Here is a 20,278-nt window from a genome sequence, read left to right on the forward strand (position 1 = left end):
GCTTGAATAATTTAGCACAGTTCAGGATTAAACTGAAACCATAAATTGCTTTCCAAAAGGTAAAATTTGGTGCTTAATGTACACCTACTGGTCAAGTAAAGCAGAGAAAAGAAAATAAAAAACATAGCAGAGATCTTTGGCATTTGGACTTGCATTGTTTTGACACTAAATCAAGCTCCAAGTATAACAGGGCAGCGAGGATTTGCATGTCTACACGGAAAAAACTGCAAGCATATTCATGCCACAACTTGTGAATGCCTCTTGTAACACACAACCTGTTTCATGAATCCATTTTATTCTTTTGGGATAGGAAAAGTAACCTGCCATTCTTGTACCCAGAATACGAGGGGCAAGAATACCAAAAGGCTTCTTTTAAAGAATGTGCATAATATGGAAATGCCTGTGAACTGCAGTGTTGATGCAGAAAAGACATTATTGTGTCATAGAGGCATTTCCTCTGTTAACCTGATCCAACTTTGTGCAGTTCTTTTCTGCTCCCTTTGCTTTGCCTTGTAATTCCTTTTGTTGGAAGGCTTGTTGGCTCTGTTTGGTCTTGCACCTGCTCAATACAAGCTGAATAAAATGTTTATTGATGTGGTAGATCCAAAAGTTCCTAGCAAAACTTACCAGGGAGTTGATGCACTATGTTACAGCTCTGTGGTTGCTGTTGGAGGCACTTGGGAAGATTGTCCTTGTGGGAATTTGTTTCACTCTCTTTAGGTCAGTCTCTAGTGGACATGAGCTGCTCCAGGTACAGGAAGGCTGGGCTTGAGGCTGAAAGTAAAGCTTCCCAGAGCTGCGTGGAGCTGCAGTGTTTTGTGGATATGTGCCAGTTTCCATGCACCTTTTTTCAGACAGTTCTGTGTGGTGAGGGGTTGGAGAGAGAGGCAGGAAAGGTTTGTTTGGGGTATTGGTGATGTAGATGTGGATGTTGACTGGCTGTGAAATTACCCAAATCTTGGCTTTTCCATACACTGGTTCCCTGGGCAGCAGGGAGTGATGGATGCTTAGGGAAGCATTTCATGAGGAGTTTTGAAAGATCTATTTCTTTTAGTGCTAATTAAATTTTTTGTTTCAATATTCACTGCTGAAGTTGCTGGAGAGTGTCCTAGGCTGAGCTACTACTTGTGCAATGAAGCTGAGGAAAATAGGAAGGTTAATGTAGGAGGCTTAGGACCACAAAAGGGGCAGTAACTAATCACTAAGGTTTGATTTTGCTATGTATTCTGGTGGAATTCAAATAAGAAACTGCTGAGAGGGCTTTATAAATCCTCTGTTAAGTGAGCTCCACTCCTGAAGGAGTGGGGTGGTCACATGGGTTCACAGAGTGCTGATGGGGCAACCCAGCAGCAAGTTTTAATCAGAGAAACTGGTAAAGCTGCTGCTAAGATGCAGAATTAGTAAATGCACTGCTGAATGTGATGTCCTGGAGGAGAGCCAGCACAGCTTTCTCCATACCAGGACTGGTGAATCCTGCAGAGGTTGCTGTGACAGAGGCATGAGGCCTGTGGACTGGGGTGGTCTGGCCAAGGGGAGCCAATCTGGGCTTCCAGAAAGCTTTGATGGAGTAAGAGAAACAGCTTCTGGTACAAAAACCGGGGCTGAAAGGCATGGTGTCCTCAGGGCTAAACAAGTGTTTAAGTGTATCCAGCAATAGGGTGGTGTTCAGGCTTCACCTAGGTGTTTACTGGTGAGGACCACTGCAGACCTGTGATGGGAGCAGTTGCATTGGAAGCAAAATGAAAGGGAGTAAAATTTGTTTTGCACAATTAGAGTGGGCATGGTCTGATTGCAGAAATTTTCAGAAGGATCTCATGATGCTAAATGACTCTGAAGCAGATTGCAGTTGAAATGTGAGACTGGTGAAGGCAAAATAATGCACATGCAAGATTGAAAAGCTATCAAGTTTGGACTTCATATTATCAATTAACACTCAGGAAAGAGACCTTTGGATAATTCAAGAGAACAATGCAGAATGTGTGATGATACCACCACTTGGATGCAGCCAGATGTTGAATTTTTTTTCTAGTTCTGGCAATTGTATATCAAAACCCCATAATTGAGCTAAAGAACATTGATGAAGATAGAACAGATTCAGGATTAGCAGAAGTCTAAGTAGTCTAGGGTGCTTCCACTTGGGGTTGTGGTGATTTAAGGGGTACATCAACAGATTCATAAAATCACAGAAGGTGTAGAGAGGCAAGTGATTACTCGCTGTTACTTACAATATGATACAGCAATTGAATTATCAGGGAGGATTTTAAAAACAGACAGAAGGAAGTACTTTACATTGCCCATAATTAAATTGTGGAGCTTATTACATAGCCTGCTGTGGAGACCAAGACTATAAATGGATTCAGGGAAGGACCGACACATTCCTAGAGTAAAAAGCCATTACAGGCTATTAAGTGCAAAGGTCTGGAAGCAGCCTCCAGCTCAGGAAGTCCTTAAACTACTGATTACTGGAAACTGTGACTGGAGTATATCAGAGGAAGGATCACCCAATTTGTGCCAGTGCTTCTCTAAACACCTGCTACTGGCTACCGTCAGGAATGGGTTGGTGCACCAGACAGATTATTTAATTTGGCTGAAGCTGGCTCCTTTCACAGCAAATGCAAAAAATCTGGGAATTGATTTTGCAGTGAAATAATCACTGCCCAGTGGTCAGCTAAAAATGAGAATAATACATGCCCAGAAGACAAGCTGGGAACAATGGGTTTCAGGGTTCTAGTGCAGTCAGCAGAGATGCATGGGGAAAACTTAAATAATGCAGGACATTAGCCAGCACATTTTCTTTATAACATTCCTCAGGACCAAATTGCAGGAGTGAAAGCCACCTCCAAATAAACTCAGGCACATATAATTTGTTCATACAGCATACAGGTGCTGTCTGGCCTTGTACAGGGCTTTTAGAGCTATAGTTGGCAGAGCGGAAGGCTGGCAGGTGTACAGTTTACCCACATTGAATATTCAAAGAAATTCAGAGCTATTATAACCTAAACATCATTCTATAATCGATAGTCCCTTTCTCTGTAAGTATGTAGGTTAACTTTGAGAAAAGGCTCCTAAAAACGTCTTTTCCTGGTAGATGTTCTAGCCATAGGATCTGTGGGAAACAGTCTGTCTGCATTTTTATATTCTATCAACTTTGCAGCTGAGACACTACCCCAATGGTAATGCTCATTTACAAAGGAGAATGATAACCCCAGCCTTGGAAAGGCAGCAACTCCAACACCAGTGACAACTAAATTGACAGTCAAAGCTGTTAACCACATGCAACAGGATCTTACTCTTTCTATTCCAAATAGATTTTTTTCCTAGTGCTTAAGTAAGTTGCACAATATTGACTAATTGTTGTGCTCTTTGAAGGTTCAGGTAAAATTGTTTGGTCTACAGAACTCATTGGAGGATATGCCTTCAGTGGAGGAAAATGCTCAATGAAGCCAAAGGCTGGGATATAAGCTCAAAACTCCCCTATCAAATATGTATCCTTTGATCTAATAAGTAGGTTGAGTCTCACCTGACTTTCCAGCAAAATGCAAATGTAATGCTTTTAAAAAATAAAGAAAGTCAGTGTACTTGAGTGTCTGATTTCTTTTGGTTTTCAAGACAGCTGACTGCTCTTTTAAAGAATTTCCTTAGTGGTATCAACTATGGAATTAGTATCGGATATTTTTGTTAGTTGTGTATTTAGTGACAAAGGCATTTATGTGTACCCATGCCTGTTCTCAATGGTAGTGTGTTAGCTAAGTCAATAATAAGATCTACTACAAATAAGTGATTACTGGATGTGAAAAAGTAGTTATCAAAATACAACTCATTATTTATGATTAAATATTTCCTAGCTGTTGGTTACTACATCAGAAACGGGGCTGGTTGTGCCAATTTTAGCAAAGTTGTGCTCTTCATAGTCTGAAGAATTGAATATATGATGACACCACCAATTCACTTTTTCTGTCTGTCTCTTATCAGGGAACAGTGATTACTTCTGTGGGAAAGGCTGACTGTCAAGCCTGTGTTTTTATTCATATACTCAGCAGAGTGGAGATGAAATTTCTGGGAAAGATAACTAAAAGCCAATCATGTTACCTTGCTGTTGGAAAAGTGCCAGGTGGTGTAATTTGTCAGAGTAATATGAGATATGATCACCTGGATACTCAGCATCTGCTCTGCTATCAGATTCGTGCTAGCTTCCCTTTCCCCCCTTTTTCCTGTCTCTTGCCTGTCTACATTTATTAGAAGGCCATGTGTTTGCTCTTTAGCTTGGCCTCCTTTCTCAATGGGAAAGGCTTCTGCAGTGCATACGGTGTGTTTTGACACTTTGTCTCTCTTCACTCAGAGAGAAAATTCTGATAAGAAACTCTGCAAATGTAGATATTTTTTAGCTTGTTCCTGGGCCCAAGGGTCACTTCTAGCTGGCTCATGCAAATTTGCAATCCCTGAAATAATTTTAAGGCTTTTATGTTAAAACAAACCAGAAAAAAAAAAAAGGCGTTATTGGTTATTGTCATGCTTGTGTTTTGTATATGTGTACTTTCCAGACAAACCATAAATCCATCTTGGCATGCAGAGGAAGGGCAGGCTGTTGGCACAAAACTGTGCCAGGTCTCCCCCAAAAGGGCTCATCAGCCTCGGCTTCCTCTTAAAGAAATGTGGGCCAAGTCTCAGGTTCTCCTGTGGGAGGCTTGCACATCTCTAATTCTGACTTGAAATAGTATCTGAGGCTGGGTGCTGAGATATCTGCAAGCACTCATTACACATATTTACCTTCCTCTGTTGTGAGGACAGGTCTAAGTAGGTTTGCTTTTCTCCTGTCAGTGATGCAGAGTGGAAAAAGTGATACTGCCCTGTTTTCACCCAAATAAACGAACATGTTATGAACCACAAATAGACACAAAAATGTACTCCTGTGTTTAGGAAGCCTGAATAACTACATTGATACTGAAAACAGCATGGAAAGAAACTGCCAAATATTGGGAAGTTTTTTTGAAAAATATATTGAAAAACATTTCTTTAGTTTCTTGTAACTTATTTCTCTAAGGCTTTAATCCAGTTATTGAGATGGGTAGCTTATGTTGCGCTTATATATTTGGCATAAAATCTTTCTTGCTAAATTGTTCCCTCCTGATACATTGCCAGATGGTAAAAGTATTTTTCTTGGGCTTCTTCTCCTTTTTTATCAAATGCAAAATATTTTGGGAAAAAAATTCTTAATGTCAAAGTCTTGCCCACATTAAGTCGAAAGAGGGTATTGGATGATCAGAGACTGATGTTAATGTTCTGAGTTGTTCATGCTGCCCACAAGAGAGGGGGTTTAAGACATTCTGCTTCAGTTCCCTTGATTTTTCCAGACATGCATTGTGAGCAGTGAGGCTTCCAAGCTCCTTTACTGCAGATATATACTGCACTGTATATTTTCAGGACAATGAAAAGATTTATTTAGCATATGGCTGACCTGGATTGTCTCCACTGGCTCAATTGACCTTTATTGCCTTGGGACAGTGGTAAGATTAGGAGATGCTATAAATAGCTGCAGCGCTGTGGGAGCGGTATCACAAAAATGCACTTTACACAAACAGCCTGTCATTTTACTTTGTGGGGGATGTGTGTGTTTGGCTTACAAAGAGAGATATATCTCTGAGATGATTTTTGTCCTCTTCTGAATCTCTGCGGCTGAAGCTGTGAGATTATTTTGGCCACTACCATCAGGTTCTAATACATACAATGCAATAGTGTTGGGAAGCCGTAGGAAATAGACTGTTCAGGTGCAGCTGAGCTTTGTATTGGCAGCATACTGTGCTTCCACCTGAGGGCTCACTGGTGAGGCAGCTCTGTCAGGGCTGAGTGTCTGAAGGGAGACAGGCAGGAGGGATGTCCCCTCAGCACTGTGGAGCCAGCTTCATGAGCGTTTCTGACCACCACCTATGACTTCTGAGGAAGGTCACATCTTTGCCTCAAGAGCTGTAAAAATTACTTTGGACCAGAAAGATAGAACTGAAATAGAAATATAAGTGGAAAGAAGCTGTAATTCCTTGAGACATTGTGATATGATCAAAGAAGGTAGCAGTTTATGACTTCCCTTTCTGGTGGTATCCCCATGTCTTGTTTTATGTAGTTGGATGCTGAATGGATGACTTTTTCCAGCCTATAAGCTGAGTAAAAGCAACAAGGGTTTGATTCTTTGTATAAACTAATATTTTGTCTCTCCTATGAATGGTATTTGGAACTATGCATAAATTATTCGACAGATCTAGTTGGTGTGTAAGGAATAGGTGAAATGCATGAGGACTCCACTAACACTGGCAAACATAACCACCGATAGTTCACTGGATTTGATATTTCAGCTTAGTGCCAGCTGAGTAAGTGATCTCCATTAAACAGTAATTTCCAGTGATCAGGTTGCTTTATTCTTTTCCTGAACTGCTTTAGCAGGAGATAGCATTCAAGCACCATTTCACTGAAGCTGAAATGAAATGCATTACTGCCTCTTCTGATTTCTGGAGAAAGCTGGGGAGGATGTTGGGTAGTTATGTTAGAGAGATATATTTGTTACATATACACTTCATATATACACTCAATTTATTTGTGTTTTTCTTTTCAATTTGCAGGAAAGCAATCTCCAGGTCAGGCCTCCAGCACTTGGCTCCTGTGCATTCCCTCAACATTCCAGTCACCAATGGACCTGTGAAGGAACCAAGAGCGGCCTTAGAGTGGACTGTAGGTGTTTGGTTTTTTGGCAGTTACTTTGAGCAGTATCTCTAGTTGTTGCTCTCTCCATCCTTAAATCAGCATCCTGTTGCTATCAAAATTAGTGCTAGTCATTAAGAATGTGCTTCTATTATGAGCCGAAGCATAAGGCAGAGACATGAAAACTTGTGAGCAAACGTGAAAACTTGAGCAAAAAAGGACAGATTTTCCAGCTTGGAAGCTGGTTACATTTTCCCACCTCCTTCTTGACAAAGGTTGATCTAATTTTAGCACAGCAGGATTTTGTGCCTCTGTTTTGTTTGGCCCATCTGTTGGGCCAAAATCTAAGGCTGAAGACACATGTCAAGTTGTCTGCATGTGCAGAGTAGGTAATCGAAATCTTTGGTCACAGCTCTTTGTAGGTATGATTAGATTTCTTCTGGGCTCAAGCTAGTGTGTAGACATGGAGACCATGTTTCCACCCCTCGTCTTGCTCCTTTATGTTTCTCAGCTGAAGCACTCTAGGGCTAGCCAAAAGTTAAAGCAGATTGTAAAAGGCATTGTCCACATCTCTTTTAACCACTGGCAGGCATGGGGCATCAACCATCTCGCTAGGAAGACTGTTCCAGGCCACCCTCTCTGTGTTTACTAGTGCAAGTCTGTACCTCTCCTGAACCATCCCCACACACCTTCCATGTGGTTATGCACTGGCAAGAGCTAAAATGATGGGCATAGGCCAGCAGGTCACACAAATGTCTCAATTAAAGCAAAGCATACAGAAGATATTACACATGGCTATTGGTAAAGAGGTTGATACATTAAATTGTCAAGGCACCAGCCACGCAAACAACTTTTAGTTGAACGTAACTTCTCTTTTGATGAATATGGCTTATGTTTATCTTTGTTCTCTATATCAAAACAGAATTGATTTTTAAATTACCTGCTCTTCTTGAACTCTCCAGGTGTTGCACTGAGAGTTTAAGGGGATAAAATTTTGCAGGCTGTGTTGCAGGAAGCTGGTTTAGATTCACTATGAGGGTCTGCAGTTTGAAAGCTTGCATAGAACTCTCTTGGAAGTGCTTTGGAGAATACCTTGTTCCTTCATTCCAGCAAGCCCAGGTGCTGATTCAGCAAGGCAGTAAAAATGCCTGTTTTGAATCATCACTGCTGTTCAGTAGAAATCTGAAGGATCAGTCACATAAGTGAAGGGTTAAGCACATCAGCTAAATTAAACACCTTTGAAAACTGTATTTAGAAAAAACAACAGCAACAATCCCTGCCAAAAGAAAAACCCCTGAACCCCAAGTCTAACAACCACAGCTTGCCCTTCCTCAGCCAATTGTCTGCTACTCCTTTACCATGATCCCATAATGATTACTCCTTTTAACTCATGTGATCCCTATACATAAATACAGCAGGAGCTGCTATAAGTTGGTAAATACTGATTAAGTATTTTGGGTTTTAATTGTGTGTGGTTTTTTTGTAGCTTATTTCCATGGTTATGGTTTAGATTTTTGGTCAGTTCAATTTCTTAGCTGTTTGCAGCCTCTCAGACTGGTATTGCTGCTTTACTTCATACTTTGATTGGAGAAGGGAGGCAACTCTGTGTCATGTGGGGAGAGGGACATGATAGTGAGTGGAAGACATCTGTGGTTGGGAGGAGACTGAACTGACCAGTTGTAGTAACTGGTAAAAGGGAGAAAGGTATTTCTCAAATCTGAGGTATGATGGAAGTAAGGTTTCAACATGTGGGGAGGTTGAAGTAAGGTTGACCAAAGGTTTTCAATATGTCGTGAATTTCAACAAAGAAAAAACCACTAAGTTTTAAATTAAGTCCAGAGGTATATTTGGTAGAGTGAAAAGATATTTCAATTGATGTGTCAGAGCCAGACAAGAAATTTTTGTATTTAATCGCTGGAAGGCAGCATTGATCAGTGTGTGTTGCATCCTCATATACATCATCCTCCTCTTCAGTATTTCTGAGGATGATTCTCCAAGGACACATGATGGGAGATCTTTCCAAAGTCTGTGACATGAGCATAAACTGTCTCTTGACTTAAAAGGGAGGAAATATTTTCTACCACAGTCTTCACAGTAATAACTGGAAAGAATTCTTTGGCCATTGTCTCCATTTTTGAGAACTCCTTTTGGAGTTAATGGTGATTTGCCATTGTCAGATGGACCTGTGAACAGGGCACTGAGTCAAAGAGTGGGATTCCATTCTCTGCTCTGTCACTTACCTTGTGAGTGAGCTCAGAGGAGTTGTTTTTCCTCTCAGTACATTAGCCTCTCTAGCTGTAAAGCAGAGGTGATGATTCTCATGTCCCCTAAGACTTTTTGCACAAAACTCCCCAGTATTCTTTACTATTGTTGTTGCTACTGTCTCTCTTCCCTGAGGTTTCTTTTCCCTAAAATACTTACAAATGTCCAGTTTCATCACATTTGTTACACTTAATTCAAGTTAACTTGTAGCTTTGCTGTATAATTTAATGTTCTCTTTTCACACCAGGGCCATACAGAACACAGTGTGGGGAGTCAGTGTTATAATAACCAGAGGGGAGTGCTGGGGATGCCTTACCAAAAAGGAATTGATCTAAATGGCTGCCCCTGTGATATGTTGATGCCTATCCCTTTCTCCTACACACTTTCATTTCAGACATCACTCCCAAGTGTTAAATAATAAAGTAGGTAATTCTAGCCCAGATTCTCAAGTGAGTACACACTGAGCCACCCAAAACACTGCCTGTGTACCTTTGAGGATCCAGGTCTTTTTGTATTTTTCTGTTGCCATTTTCTACCAAGGAATATAACCATAAGCTTGTACACAAAGTCATCCTATAATTTTCTTTTAGCTACTGCCTCTAGCTCTTGCTTTCTATGGTGCCTACAAACCTATTGACAGCCACTAGAATAGTAGAGTGTTGAACATCCCCAAATCTCTTTCTTTTTTTCATAGTGCATTTTTTCTGTTAATGCTCATTTCTTTCCTTCTCCCATGATGACAAGATTCAGAATTTTTCCCCCCCTTCTTAAGAGGCATTTGAAGGTAGTCAGTTTCCATTGTTGGAGGTCAATGAAAAAACTCTGTGAATGTACAATTGGAGTCCTCTGGGCACAAGTTGAATGTTTTTAGAGGAGAAATATTATGATTTATACCATAAATTATGTGTATAAAAGACAAAGCCAGAAATCTTTTAGGTCTCAACAAGAACAGAAAACTGTGTGCTGTAGTAGAAGTTGAAAAATGGCATTTGGCAATATGTGGAAGCAGGCTTTGGTCAGGTCAATACAAGGCACTATCTGATTCCACATGGATGGAGTAAGGAAAGCCAGATCTCATCTAGTGTAGAATCTTACAGGAATAGGAAAGGTAACAGAAATGGTTTCTGTAGGCAAATCAAGAGTGATAGGAAGAGCAGGAAAAATGTTGGGCTGCCACTGAATAGGGCAGAGAACATGGTGACAACGGATATAGAAAACCTGAATTGCACAGTCCCTTTTTTTTTTAACCTCCATTTTTGTTGGTAAGAGCTGCCTTCAGCAGTCCCAGGTCCCTGATAGCAGGGTCTGAAAGAAGGAAAACCTACTTTTGTGGAGGCTGATTGGGTTAGGGAATACTTAGACTGAACATACAGAAGTCTGTGGGACCTGATGGGTTGCACATAAAGGTGCTGAGGGAGCTGGCTGATATCACTGCTAGGACAGTCTGGTGTCTTTGAATGGTCACAATGGTCAGAGGATGTTCCTGAGGACTGCAATGAAACAAATGTCCATTCTGCTTCCAAGAAGGATTAGGAGTATCCAGGGAATACCAGGCTAATCAGTCTTACCCTGATTTCTGTGAAGGTTATGGAGCAAATAATTCTGGAAGTAATTTCCAAAAATATTAAGAAGTGACTGAGAGTATCCAGTATTGATTTATGGAGGGGAGATCGTGCCTGACCAGCCTAACAGATTAAATGACTGGCTTGGTACATGAGGGGAAACCATTGTGTTGACTTTTGCAAGGTTTTGGACACCATCTTCCATAACATGCTTGTGGATATACTGACTGGGGTATGGGCTAGACTGATAGACATGAAGTGACCTATATCAGTGAGGTATTTAAAATTAGTGAATGTGACTTTTAAAGGAGTTGGATTATATTCCGTGCCTTTTTGGCACTAGTCAGTAGTTCTGTCTGCTTACTTTCATGGGCAGTAAGTGTTTGGTATTGCCTAATGATATACTAAAGCTTGGATAGTTAGTGTATGTGTTAATACAGTAGCACATGTTTTACTTATGATGAAACATTTCCCTCATTCTAGATAAATCTGTTCCTTTTCTCCATTAATGGTTTGGCTTCTGCATCACAACTTCCTGAAAGCTATACTGACTCTTACACTGAAGGATGGGCTTCTCTTCCATTAGAGGGTCTTCAAGGCTAAGTTTTGTAATTGGGAGTTAAGCATTCAGTTGAAAAGAGATGTTTATATTTATATGCTCTCATGACAAAAGGAGAATCTCAGGGTATTCCATTAGTCACTTAAAAGTATGAAGAGGTGCTAGAAATTCTAGTTCAAATTACGTAGTGATGGGTGGAAGCCCCATGCATATTTAAAAATTGCTGAATTTTTGTTGGCAGTTGACACTTGAAGTGCTGTGTTCTGGATCAGTAGTTCTACTTTGCTGCTTCTTTTTCATGAAGGTTTGAGATCTGATATTCTTTCCAGAGAGCTCTAAAGAGAAAAGAGATCTGTCATATTTCAGAATGGTGGCCATATCTTTGTATTTTTCCAGTGGGGTAGAGGACGCAGTGATTTGCAGAAGGTGCCCATCTATAAAACATGTATTTTCTCGTTGCTGCTGTTACCTGCCAAAGCAGTAGTTCATAAGGACATAGGGAATCACCACCTCTGTTGATAGCATCTGAACATTGCTGCTCCATAAACACAAATGTTGTTATTCTGCTTATGTACACAGGTGATTTCTCAGCTGAGGCTTAGGGGGATCTAAAAAGGCAATTGATGCAGAGATGTTGGAAAGCATGGTTGGGGGCAAAGGAGAAACATATGCCTATGCTGTTTTATTGTGTTCTACATCCACATATTACACTTGCAATAATTAAAGAATAAGTGACCTCTACATGAAAAATATTCCCAAATTGAAATGTGCTAAGATGGAGTTAAAATTGAGAATATATATCAACAGAAAAATATTTGGGGCACTACTCCTGTTTGCAACACAAATATTACAAACTCTGAAATTTCAGAGTTAAGGGTGAAACATAATCCAAACATGACAGAAAGATATTTAGGAAAGAGACATCCAAACAAATTTGTTTCTGCTCAATAGTAATTTCATAAAGAAAAGGGCCAAAATTAATAATTTTTGCTTAAAATATATTTAATTAAGTTTAGATTGATGACCACTGATTTTACACTGATAACAAGTATCACCCAAATGCATACTCACAAGAAGATTCTTCTCTCTTGCTGGAGTGTTAACAAAGGGAAAACTTTCTTACTGATTTTTTTTAGAGATTTTTCTTAAATAATTTTTTGCGGAATGTCAGTCATAGCAGGAGTGGAGGAGAGTTCCATTCCTCCTGTTACAATTGGAGTTACCGCTCATTTGAGCTAGAAGATTGGTCTGACTTGGGTTTATTTGTTTGGCTGAATAAGTACAGCTGCTTGACATGACAATTTAAAACAGCCAGGTTTATCTTCATTGCTTTGAAACCATGCTGACTTGCAGTCTGAAGAGCAGTGAGGTATGGAGATAGTGGTGGGTGTTGGTAAAATGGTAACTCTTGCTCTGTCATTTACTATGCTGGAGAGCTTGAAGAAATCTAGTTCAATCAGTGAAATGCGCACAGCAAGTCATGAACACATGCATGCAATTACACGGTTCCCAAACTCCTGGTCCTTGAATTCTTATTTCTCTTCCACTTCTGGGGGGATTGTGTGTGGTATTTGTTTTGTATGCAAGGAATGTTTGCTATACTGAAATTATTTTTGTTTGCTGTTAAGGTGGTAATGGATCAGGAACAATCAAATGGGAGGGTCCATCTGGAAGATGGAGAGATATTGAGATGGTGTGTCCCCTGTGAGCCAGGCTGCCAGGAAAGCGCTGCTGCCTCTGCTTCACTGAGCAGGGGCTTTTTTTCTTCCCAGGACACTGAGTTCACACACTTGTGAAGGCTGGGAAGCTGGAGAGGAGGGAGAGTTCGCAGTTTATTAGGCCACAGTCATTGCTGTTTTATCCACAATGATGGACAGTATCCATTTTCCACATAGCAAGTCAGAGCAAAACACGTCAGCCCAAAAGTGTGATTTGACGGGTCAGCTGAGGTGGCACCAAAAGCATCAGTCTCACTGAAGCCATCTTTAACCCACCACTTTTTGTGTCAGATCCAAAGTTATGTGGTCACAGGGTGAGTCATTTTGTCTAGCTGATTTGGTGGATAAGATATCTAGTTTTTTCCATTAGCAGAACTGATTTTATGTGTAGCTTTACAGCCACGGAGTCAACATGAGGAAAATGGCAAGAGCATGAGACTGGTGTCTGTGTCTTCAGGGACAGAAAGAGAGCAGCTGCTTCTTTAAAAGCCATTAAATCCTCAAGCCAGTGTAAATACATCAAGTACAAAATAAACCAAACTGGCAAAGTTTTTTATGGAAAAAAAAAAGGCTGTGTCAAAATATACAAGTGATGACAGAACCTTTACTGTCGTTTAGCTTTGTGTTAATCAGGATATCATCCTAGAGGTGATAGGAGATTATTCCAGGGACTTGTGTCAGCTTCTGTGTTGGTAGGTAGGGATGAGTGCCCTTTTGTCCAGCATGTTGTAGAATATTGCCTGTGAATTTTGGAGTAGAAAATACTGTTTTGTTGAAGTCAAAATTCTTCATAGAAATGTATTGATTTTTGTCAAAATTTTCTGTCAGAAGTGAATAAAAAATTGGTCGCAGCACTTCTTTTGACTATATCATGATTTTCATAAGTGGCAAGAGAATGTCTCACCTCAATTTACATCTCAAATTACAGAGCCTTGTAAAATTTAAAACAGTGAAGTTCAAATAATTCCCTTTGATCTTATTGAGAAAAATTAACTGAGAAGGAAAGATTTTTTGCATTTCATCTTGGGCAGCCTCAGCTCTTTGCTCTGAGTCAGGATGAAAGGTTTTCCAAAAGTCCATTTGCTGGAATTGAAATTGTGAGTTTTCACATGCAGTGCTATGAAATTTTCTGTGGCTGCAGGTGTCTGGAGGTGTGCCACTCATACCAGATCAGGTTATTTACATTTTTATTGCCTAGTTGCGTTAGAACTGTATAATAACATGAACTGCGAAGGTCATCCTTGCAGACTACCAACTAATTTTATTTACATGGTGAAGTAAAGTTAGACAAGTAAATCTCTGATGGATTCTGGAACAATAGAGAACAAGCAGTCCAAACCAGGTTATGGAAATAGGCCACTTTATCTTTAGAAATCCTGATGGCAAGTTATTTGGACCGGGTCCAAATGAAGGGATGGTTAACCCATTTCTCAATATACTTTTTATTCCGTGTTAAAAATTCTGTCCCAGAAGCTGTGTGCTTTCTTATTTAGCTTTCAGAGTTGGTCTTTCATAAGAATCTTTTATATCCTATGAGATTTACCTCTGGGTTATAATGTTGAGTTGACACTGTTTTGTCTGCAGAGAATCTGCTCAGGTGAAGCACTCTTTGGTGAGCTTTTATCCTGCTACTGAGGACAAAATAGCTGCAATATAAGGACACACATGAGGGACAGAGTTTACAATCTGAATAATGTACTCCCTAAGAAAGGCTTGAAAAATTTCTTAAGCTAGTGCAAGTTCTTAGAAATTGTTTTGCATTATAAAAGCCTTGAAAATCCTCACCCAAACTATTGTGCTCTGGGAATTAGAACACTTCTGATGAAGTTAAAGACCTGCAGACAGGTAGACCTCTCACCAAAAAACAGCCAGTGCTGGTCTTGTCCTCTGGTTTTACTGGAAGTGAACACCATGGTTGTGGTAAGGCACTATGTGCACTCTTGCCTAGGTCCTGGCTGTTGTGGATGCACTCCAGAAGGAAAAGGATTTTGCTACTTCTGCTTTTCTGCGTTACCTAAGAAATCAGCATAGCAAGAGAAGCTATCTCATTTTATCACTTTGAAACTGACAGTGGTATTTTAAATAAATTATTTTCTCCAAGATGGCTATTTCGGAGCATCCTGCTGTCGGACGCCATCTGTTTGGTGAGCATCATCATTTTTGACTTCTGCAGTGTGGGAAGCAAATGTCAGACTGTCAAAGCATTTTCTATCATGCTCTAATTCTGGCTGAACAGAATTCCTATTTATTCACTTTGCTCAAGTAGTGTACAGTAGACTTTCAGGCTTTTAGTCACATCAGGATTACAGGCCAGTGAAACCCACAGTCTATCTACAATCAAGTTCCTCTAGAACAAGAATTTGCAAAGAATCAGGGTACAAATTTGGTCAAATAAGGCTGTCATGATAAAGTTAGATGTTAGCCTATGATGTTAGATGTTGATCACTCCTAATTGCCAGTGTGCTAGGTAGATTTTTTTTTTTTTTTTGAGAGCATTCTTGGATTAATGTGTTGTCCTTTCATGTATAAAGTTCGAGTCTAGTCTCTGTTGGTAATGTAATGCTTTATTGAAGTAATCAGAGAGTGATGACCCAGCTATTTCAAGGAAAGCATTTTCCCTAGTCTAGTTTGTCCTGTCATCCTGAAGGTATAGTCAGCATGCTGGTTTTTACTCCTGTGTCCAATTCTCAAATTTTTTGGTTTCTCCCATTGAAAGTTCAGTAGTTGTGTTTTTGTTTCATCTCTCTGGATTCTCTGTTTCTTTAAAATTCTGTGTACATCACATGCTTATGAAATCTGAATTCACAGTTAAACTATGCAGCATCTGGGAAAAACATCAGCAAAGTTTAATTGAAGTGTGTTTAGATTGGTGACACATCATTGTATTGTAAGCATCTTTTAAGCTGGGATGGTCAGCCAGGGTAATGCTGTTATATGCTATGGCTTTGTGTTGTAGAAAACCAAAGCAATACCTGGTGGTGTGGTAGTTGTTTTTTGTTTGGCTTTTTTAAAGTTTATTTTAGTTTCCTAAATTTGTTGAATATCAGATTTTTTTCCTTATATGCTCATATGTCTGAATTTCACAAAACAGATTATTAACTATTTCTTTTTTCCAGGAAAATGCTGTGAATGGAGAGCATCTGTGGCTGGAGACGAATGTTTCTGGGGACCTCTGCTACCTGGGGGAGGAGAGCTGCCAAGTCAAATTCTCAGTGAGTTATTTTTGGATTTATTTTTATTTTTCTGAGGTAACAAGCCTGGCTTCAGACTGATGCAGTGCTCAGTCACTTGAGAGCTTGAATTGTTTGCCTGTGCTCCAAAAGGAGAGCAAAAAGGGCAAAAGGCTTCTGGTAAAGACTTTATTGCTTCAGGAAAAAGGCCCAAACCAGTTTTGATTGACCCAGATTATTTACACAGCGAGAATGTATGTAATTAACAGCTTTACTAACATGGTAAGGGAAAAAAGGCTAGAATACTGACATGCTTCAGGAATATTAAAAGACAATAGTCTATTTTACATGAAAATATATGCAAATATATCACTTGTTGCAGCCTTTGAGAGGAGGGTCTGAACAAATTTCTGCAATTTTAATCACTGCAAGGGTTTGAACCGAATTTTCCAAACTCTTGAATGCACTCACCAGCAATGAGTGCACTCATATTTGAGTGTTTATCTTCTCCTGTTTGGGAATATTCAAGGTTAGCTTTCTCCTAATGAAGCTTTTCTGCTGTCTATGGAAGCATTTCATTGGTGTGATCTCAGATCCATGAGTATCTGCTCTTTGACTGTTGCACTTTCAGGCTATTTCAGGAGCTCTTTCTGCCTAGTGTTTCAGCTAAATTGCTTCATCAAAGAGAAGAACATACCCAAATCCCTCTCATTTTGGTATTTAGGAAGCTTGGGAAGAGAGTGGGGATCCTCTGCTCGTATCCTTGCTCTGAAACCATGCTCTAAGGGAGTATCCTAGCCCTTGGACTGAAAAAGTTAAAGGGAATTCCTCTTCTCGGAGATGTTTGTGGTTACCATCTGTGACTCTTCAGGATACTGCCTTTCTAATTTTGCTACCACCCTCCCCAGTGCCCCCCCACCTTCAGAGCATTTAATTCAAATCAAAGCAGTGGTATTTTGGATCACCCCCAGTGATCCAAAATACTTTCCACAGCACACTTTTGTGCTTTCCATAGCACAAATTTAATATCAATCTCCTAAAACTTCTCAAGCAAATTTGGTGCATTATAGTATATAGCATTAGGGCCAAGCCTGAGAAGCCTGTGCTTCCCTCAGAGTACTGAAGCAAAGTCCTAACAACTGCTGATTGTGTGGTAATACTGAAGGGAAGTGTCACTCTGTGTTTGCTGTGCACTTAGATTGGTCCTGAGACACTGAGTTCTGGCAAAAGCTGGACATAGGATTTCTTTGGCTTGGTGGACCTTTGGTCTGACCCAGTGTGATGGTTCTTGTGTTCTCAGTAGAGTTTTGCCTTCCTAAAACTGAGCAAATTCTTCCTCATGATTTAGCACATTGAAAGTAACATGGAAATTTAATAATTTATTGTATATGGTTTTTACAGAGGTAAAAAACAAACTTGGCAAACACAGAGAAAAAACCCCATGAACTTACCAAGTCATGAAACATGTGAAAGCCCAGTTTGCTATTCAATGCCATGATTCTTCAGGTGAAACATTAGAACACCATATACATGTGAACATGTACAGTTACGGTGTAACTAGATAATTATGACAATTAATAAAATTATTATAATTATTCCATAATGTGAGCTGAAGCTAGGTTCCCTGTTTTTTTGTTTTGTTTTGTTTTGTTTTTTTTTTTAGGGAGCTTATTTAAAATATACTGAAAATTATAAAGATTTAATTTATTAGAGATTTAAATGGACATGAATAAATTGAATGTAAAAAATCTGAAACAAAGAAATCTAAACTTACTGTGTATTTATAAATGTTCTGTGCCTCAAGCACAAGTCTGTAAGTTAAATTTCTGTGAAAATTAATTCCATCTGGTTAATTAATTTGAGTTTATGGAAGTAAAGTAAGTAAATACATTCTCTCTTCTGGATGTGTTCTCTTGCCTTTGATGTTCCTTGACCCAGGGGATTCAATGGAAATTATTTCAAAAGCCCTATTGAAATTAATAAAACTAACCAGCATAATTGAGAATTTTGTTTCTGCTGTAACATTTCATAAGCATTTAACAGCATTCTATGAGAATTTCATCATTCTCTGCTAAAATAACCAAAGTACCCAAGTATTTTTCTGCAAGGCAATGGTCAGGCCTATCAAATTAAATATTTTATGATAAGCATGAAATGACCTCTTGCAAACTGATGTGAGTTCTCTGTTTTGCATGTGCAATTTTTCTCCTCTTTGCTCATCATCTTTATAAGATGCTCATTCACTTCTAATTCACAAGCTGCAGTGCTGTGGCTGTTTGTTTTTTTTTTTTTTTCCACAAAAGTTCAGGTTTTTTCATTTATTTATTTATTTTTTACACAACTGAGAGCACCAAAGGTGGGGGGGGGGGGGGGGGGGAAGTGTGTTGCGTAGGGAGTGAAACATCTCCTGTTTTTCAGCTGACTTTGTTTCCCCCGGGCATAGCTCAGCTGCACACGCACACTGTCCCTTTCCTGTTGCAGAAGTCTGCCCTGCGGAGGAAGTGTGCTGCCTGCAAGATCGTGGTCCACAACGCCTGCATGGAGCAGTTAGAGAAGGTGAGACATTGCCATCTTCTGGAGCCTGATGTAGCCAACATGCTTTTAATTCTTTTAGTGAGGTTTCAGCCTGGAAAACACTCTGTGCCAAAGTTTTCACAGCTGTTTTAATAATGTACTTGTGAATGAAACTTGGCTTAAAATTCCACCTTTTTTGTTTTTTTAACGTATATTTCTTTGAACCCCATGAACCATAAAAAGCTCCAAAACAAAACAAAGAAAAAACTAGTGAATGCTTTCACAATTTTCATGTTTAAAAACTAAATTGCCTCTGCTTCTAAATTAAAAATTGAAGCTTGAAAATGGAGTATTCTGTCATGTACAAAATTGGCCTCTTACAATTCCCCAACTAAAGCTAGCATAATTCATTGTATGACAGCTATACTTATTATAAGCAGTGCAGCATAAGATGCTAGTGTGAACTTCGCTCTGTATTTATTAGACTATACTGTTTTCTCTCCAAAACTTCAGAATTCAAGTTTTTGTCTGTAAAATGGAAAACATCAGACCTTTTCTTTATACTACCATTATTTCTGTGAGCATCTGTTCTGCTTCTCATTTCCTTCAAGGATCCTTGATCACACCAAAGCACCTACAGAATATCTATCACTGACTTCAGTCTTCCCCTCAGAGATTTGTCTTCATTATGCCTAACTGGAAATATGCTAGCGAAATCTCCTCTCCACTCTTTTCATTCCTGATGGGATATGTGTGAAGAAATATGTATGGGATTTTCCCCATTGCTTTCATTAGAGCTTCATTTTCACTCTTAAATGTTTAGCAATGTTGTTCTTCATAAAAGAAGCTGATGCATAACAAATTTATAGCAGCAACCCTATAAGGAAAGGGCTTTTTCCTTTCCAAGTATTTGGACTCATGTTAACAAATCCCACAGTGGTTGCCATAATACCAAGTTGGAGAGGTACCATTTCCACCCCCGATGCTTTTATCCACAGTGAAATTAACATTAGCACATGCTTTCAGCACAAAATGTTACCAGTGAATTTTTCATGACTGCCTTCGTCACCAGCAGTGCTGACTTTCCATAGCCCAGGGAGTTGGTGCCTGCCAGAGAAAATTAGCACTTAGGTAAAACCCAGCTTCTCTGCGCTGTTTTGGAGACCATGAAATTCCCCCTCTTGGCAGAGGGCTGTTACAAAGTCTAGAAAGTTTAAAACTAGTACACAAGTCTTCTGCTTGACCCTCCCTGCCAAGGAGCTAGTTTTAAGGAAAAGAAATATAAGCTGGGTCTTTCCAGCCTGCCATGACTAAGCAGTGAAAAAACAAATTGCAATTCCAGGTGAAGAGCAATGGAAGACCAATATTATAATGCCTTTCATTTCTTTATATGTACTAGGTATTTTGCTTACTTTTTTTTGTGTGTGCCTTTTAAATAAATATTATTTTTATTTTTCTGCCTAAAACTACGATTTAGAAGGCATCTATTAAATGAGGGAAGAACTTATTCATACCCATGTAAATAAGTTCTTCCCTCATTTAATAGTTGCCTTCAAAATTGGGTTGTATTTAAATTTGGAGAAACTTGGTCATTTCATGTTTGTAACAAAAGCATAGCTGTGCATTGTCTTCAAGTCTTTTATTCTTTGAAGAATGGTCAACTCAAACTTGAATTTGTTTAATTTAGTGCATCCTTACTTCACATATCCTTTAGACTTTGTGTAGGCCTCTCTTTTCTTCAGTGCCTTTCCTTTTTTAGTGTCTACATCCCTCTATTCTATTTTCTTTTGTTTTTCTTTTCTCAAA

The 20,278-nt window shown here is 39.4% G+C and overlaps 1 protein-coding gene across 7 annotated transcripts in view; it reads left to right on the top strand.

Moving 5' to 3' along the window:
- Positions 1–20,278, top strand: part of DGKI (diacylglycerol kinase iota) — a 198,623-nt gene that overhangs the window by 69,650 nt on the left and 108,695 nt on the right. For all 7 annotated transcript variants that reach the window (XR_005258860.1, XM_038153160.1, XM_038153163.1 and 4 more), the window contains exons 2-4: positions 6,609–6,717; positions 15,905–16,000; positions 18,440–18,514. Coding sequence is in view for 6 of the 7 variants with exons in the window: in XM_038153160.1 (XP_038009088.1) it covers positions 6,609–6,717; positions 15,905–16,000; positions 18,440–18,514 (280 nt within the window). In the remaining variant the exon portion in view is untranslated. The remainder of the gene's footprint in view (positions 1–6,608; positions 6,718–15,904; positions 16,001–18,439; positions 18,515–20,278) is intronic.

This window comes from Motacilla alba, chromosome 1A (assembly GCF_015832195.1).
Source record: "Motacilla alba alba isolate MOTALB_02 chromosome 1A, Motacilla_alba_V1.0_pri, whole genome shotgun sequence".
Taxonomy (NCBI): domain Eukaryota; kingdom Metazoa; phylum Chordata; class Aves; order Passeriformes; family Motacillidae; genus Motacilla; species Motacilla alba.